Raw genomic sequence first — 4,595 nt, forward strand, 5'->3', positions numbered from 1 at the left:
TAGTTTTTTAATTTTAGAAAATTTTGATTTTAGTCATTTTTAATTTAGAAACGTGTTTGAAACAACAAATAAAGTTAAAAAAAAATTAGTAAAAATGACTAAAACCAGAGTTTTCTAAAGTTAAAGGAATAAATTGTACCTGAAAGAAGGACTAAAATCAAAATCATTCCAAAATATAGGAACTAAAAACATATTTAACTCTATTTGATAAATAATTAAAAATAAAAAAACATTTAATGATAAAATTTGCTTTAATATGATTTTATATTTATGAGAGTTATGATATTTTTATATTGCAACAGTTCTATTGTACTCAAATGTGAATTGTATATAAAAAATTACTGGATGTCAAAATATCATAATTTCTATTTACAATAATTTACTTACTTTCAAAAAACATATAAAAATATATATCTTAAATTTATGCTTATTTTAATTATATTCATATCTATATATAAATTCTTTTTTCCACATTTATTTTTAATTTTATTTTTTAATAATTTTTTAAATTAAATAAATTATTTTATCAATTTTACTTCTGATTTTTTTAATTTTAATTTTATTTTTACCATTTTTAAAAATCTTAACCATTTTCTAAATATAAAGCTATTTACAAAAATAAATAAAAAGTATTTATGATAAAATTATAAAAAATATTTATATCTAATTTTATAATAAAAATAATAGTAATTTTATTATTTTTAGTTATCACTAAAAAAATAAACTCGCGTACATATTTTCACTATTATAATATTAATATTAATATATTATTTTGAATTTTTATTGAGTTGGAATTGATTAAACTAAATGACTAAATTAAATTTTTAGATACAGTAGAAATAAATTATATATTCAGGTGAAGTTATCCTTCTTCGTCCCTATTGGAGTCATTATTATGTTTGTGATACTGTTAGATATTGAATATAGAAACTTCCGTAAGGACACAAAATTTGGTTAATCTTGTTATTAGTCAAATTTTATTTTAATTTAACTTAGAACATAAATCAAAAGAAACGACATCGTTTGTAGGTCGTTGGGTATTTTCACTTATAAGGCCACTTTGATCAGTGATGCTGCAAAATTCTCCGATCTGCTTCTCATTTAACTCCATTTCTGTTCCATCATTCCATGGCTACCACTGCTTCATCCCCTTTCAAGAAAATTCAGATTCAAAGGGATGACACTGTGAGTCTAATCTCTTTCATTCCCTTTACATTTATTTTTCTTTCGTTATGAACTACAGGCACTGCTAATATTCACTCATTTTATGGTTTCTGCTTACTCTGTGTTCCATTCGTTTGTGAAGCATAATCTCCTTTTATTTGGAATTGCTAAAGCTAAATTCATCGTTAACTTGTTTATTGCCCTGTTGATTGAATTCTATGAATATCTTCAGTGAATATTTTTTGTTTACTGCATCCCAAAAATAAAAGTGACAAGCTTTTCTTATCCATGTGTTGTGATGATGAATTTACATAATAGATGTCATCTTGGGTCTTCATCAATATCATCTTTTGTAACAAAATGCTACCTTCACTGCACTTAACCTAGTTGACAATGCTATACATGCCCAATAATCTGCGTTGGACAAGTAAATTGTAGTTAGATCTGATTATTTCATGCTATGCTAGTAGTGACCTGCCATGCCCAATAAGTTTGATGTAGCATGAAGTTGAGTTTTAAATTTTAGATTCGAATTGTTTAAACAAGATATTGTTCCCAATCATGGTGTTGGACCTAATTTTTTTTCTATTCCCTTTACCTTTTCTCCGACATACTATAACTATTCCGTGTTAGCTGTCCAAGCTGGAACTCACAGTTTTTATTTGTTATACAAATTTTGTTTCCAATGTTCAGACATTTGACGCATATGTGGTTGGAAGAGATGATGCTCCTGGAATTGTTGTGATTCAGGAGTGGTGGGGTGTGGATTACGAAATTAAGAACCATGCTGTGAAGATTTCTCAGCTTGGTACTGGGTTTAAAGCTCTTATCCCAGAGTAAGATAAGATAATGGGCTTTTAAGGCTTGTTTGATTTGAGAGATTTTTTGTTTTCACTTTTAATTTTAAAAAAAAATGTTACCTTGCTTTCAAGTTCTTATAGAACACAATGAAAACAACTTTTTTTTTTCTTTTCCTGGTTTCCCTATATCCTATACAGGCTTAAAATAGAAATTAAAACAGAGCATTTTCTCAAAACAAACGGCCCCTAGTTTTTTCTAACTCCTTTTATAAGTGGCAATGTTTCACATGGTATATACATTTGGATGACCAATGAGTTTTACTTTCTTTTATTCAGTCTGTACAGAGGAAAGGTTGGTCTGGATGTAGCTGAGGCTCAACATTTGATGGATGGTCTTGATTGGCAAGCTGCTGTCAAGGATATTGCTGCGTCTGTTAACTGGCTTAAAGCGAATGGTTCAAAGAAGGTTTGATATTGTTTGTATTTAGAGTACTTGGTTAAGATAAATATTTTATTTTTTAACTTGTGTTTTTAGAGTTCATTGTGCTTTCATGACAAGGTTCTTCTACTTATTATCTACTCATAATAACCTCGGTCTGAGGTTTGAAATGAGTTACTTTAAGTCTTATATGTAAACTGCTTCAATGAGTGAAAAGGAAGTTGCTTTGGTCCCTGCAGCTTGTAATTTACTTATGATATCTCCAAGTTTTCTGCTTTTGAGTTTTGGTTTGGATTTCTATTGTAAAACTAGATTTATACTTTTGAGTTTTGATCCAGTAACTGGTGAAAATAGTGAATGTGAAATTCTTAATCCACAAGCAGCAATGCATAATCCCCATTGGATCCATTTTTCTTTCATTTGCTATTTAGAGGAATATTTTTTATGATCATATTTATAGATTGACCCAATTAGGTTAGAATTGCTTTACATAATTCCCTGAGCTTTTGTGTCTTACTATAAACATAGGTCTCTCTCAATAGTGTTTTTGTAAGAAGCGTTTGTTAGGTTTAGATAATTATTATGGATAGCAAGCCAGTGTTTTTATAATGCTTTATATGGTTGATTGTGTACTTCGATTGAAGGGCCTAATGATATTGATTTATATGTTGTTCAATGAAGTTTTTGTTGTTGAACTGTCTAAAGATTAGGAGTAAACATTTTGCTTTAATAATTAAAGATATTTGATCATCATTTATTGCAACAGGTTGGTGTAACTGGATTTTGTATGGGAGGCGCTCTCTCTATTGCTGCTTCCGTCTTGGTTTCAGAGGTTGACGCTGCTGTAGCATTCTATGGAGTTCCTTCTTCTCAGCTTGCAGACCCTGCCCAAGCCAAGGCTCCTGTTCAGGCTCACTTTGGAGAGCTGGATGGTTTTGTTGGCTTTTCAGATATCACAGTATGATAATTTCCTTGCAATCCTATCTTAATTTCATTACTAAGATATACGCAGTAATTATCGTGCATGAGATTTTCACCTTCCTGACAGAATCATTGAGCAAAACACAGAAATTTTATCTTCATACCTTTTTTTTTTGTTAACACCCCACTCTATTTTTCATCTTCCCATTATGAACCACTTATATCAACGAGCATACCTGGATACCCTGAGTAAAATATAGAACATTTTGATGTTTATATGAAATATTTTTCAATTTCCCCAAGTGGGTGTCTTTTAAGAGATAAAAAGTGCAAGGGGAAACAGAAAAGGAAGGAGAGAGAGCAGAATTGTGTCGGTGTTGAAAGATGAAAAGGTTGAAATTTAATGAACAAAAGTGTATTGATGTTGATGTCTCAGGCTGCGAAGGCCTTGGAAGAAAAGCTGAAGGCATCTGGAGTTCCACATGAGGTGCATATCTATCCTGGCAATGCACATGCATTCATGAACAGGTCTAGTGATGGAATCCAGAGGAGGAAGAGCATGGGAATGCCTGATGAAGATGAAGCTGCAGTTCAGCTTGCTTGGTCTCGCTTTGAGACATGGATGACTCGTTACTTGTCTAGTTAGATAACTTCACATTTCAATTCTGATATCATCAGGTGCTTCTTGTTAAGTAGTTGTTTCCTCTAGTTTGGGATTCTCATTTCTGAAATTTGACTTGAGAATTATACTTGAACGGTTTTGGCTTTTCTTTGAACAGTGCTGAAAAGCATTGTATTGTTGATATTGGCTTGTTGTGATGCTGTTTATTTGTGTCTGGTAAGTCTGTTATGAGTGACTCAGTGAAAAAGAGACAAACAAGCATCATTTGGTTCAAATTTCTTCTTTCCAAGTTCCTAAAAGCATCAATGGAATTTTTATCTTTTATTCAAAACAATGTTTCTTTAGCTTAAAATTTGCTTAAGCAAAATAAATTAGCTTAGTGGAAATTCTCTATCAATAATTAAGTAAGAAGAAACAAGAATAACAATAATTAACTAAATTTACAAAGGCAACAAACACAGGAAAATAGGTTCAATCTAGGAACACAATCAAACAACCTCAAAGAATAAGTATACAAAATTTTGATACCCTATTAGAATTTTTCTCAAAACCAATTTAACATTAGAAAAAAAGTGTTTAACATAAATATAAGTAGCACCCCCAATAATTGAGAGATATTATAGACTTTCCAACAACTCTTTCATACAAT

At 30.5% G+C, this 4,595-nt stretch overlaps 1 protein-coding gene across 1 annotated transcript; it reads left to right on the plus strand.

Annotated features, from left to right (window-relative positions):
• Positions 1-1,053: 1,053 nt before the first annotated feature.
• LOC106760847 (protein usf) lies at positions 1,054-4,228 on the plus strand. The gene is made up of 5 exons (XM_014644279.2): positions 1,054-1,185; positions 1,858-2,000; positions 2,301-2,430; positions 3,170-3,361; positions 3,761-4,228. The coding sequence occupies exons 1-5, from the start codon at positions 1,129-1,131 to the stop codon at positions 3,968-3,970; spliced, it is 732 nt and encodes a 243-aa protein (XP_014499765.2). The 5' UTR covers positions 1,054-1,128; the 3' UTR covers positions 3,971-4,228.
• The last annotated feature ends 367 nt before the right edge of the window (positions 4,229-4,595 follow it).

The sequence above is a fragment of the Vigna radiata genome, chromosome 5 (assembly GCF_000741045.1).
Source record: "Vigna radiata var. radiata cultivar VC1973A chromosome 5, Vradiata_ver6, whole genome shotgun sequence".
Classification (NCBI taxonomy): Eukaryota; Viridiplantae; Streptophyta; class Magnoliopsida; order Fabales; family Fabaceae; genus Vigna; species Vigna radiata.

Bases quoted from the DNA above. Each gene is read 5' to 3' on its own strand.
- LOC106760847 (XM_014644279.2), top strand. From the start codon at position 1,129: ATGGCTACCACTGCTTCATCCCCTTTCAAGAAAATTCAGATTCAAAGG. The intron at 2,001-2,300 runs GTAAGATAAGAT...TCTTTTATTCAG, and splicing joins TTTAAAGCTCTTATCCCAGA to TCTGTACAGAGGAAAGGTTG. The intron at 3,362-3,760 runs GTATGATAATTT...TTGATGTCTCAG, and splicing joins TTGGCTTTTCAGATATCACA to GCTGCGAAGGCCTTGGAAGA.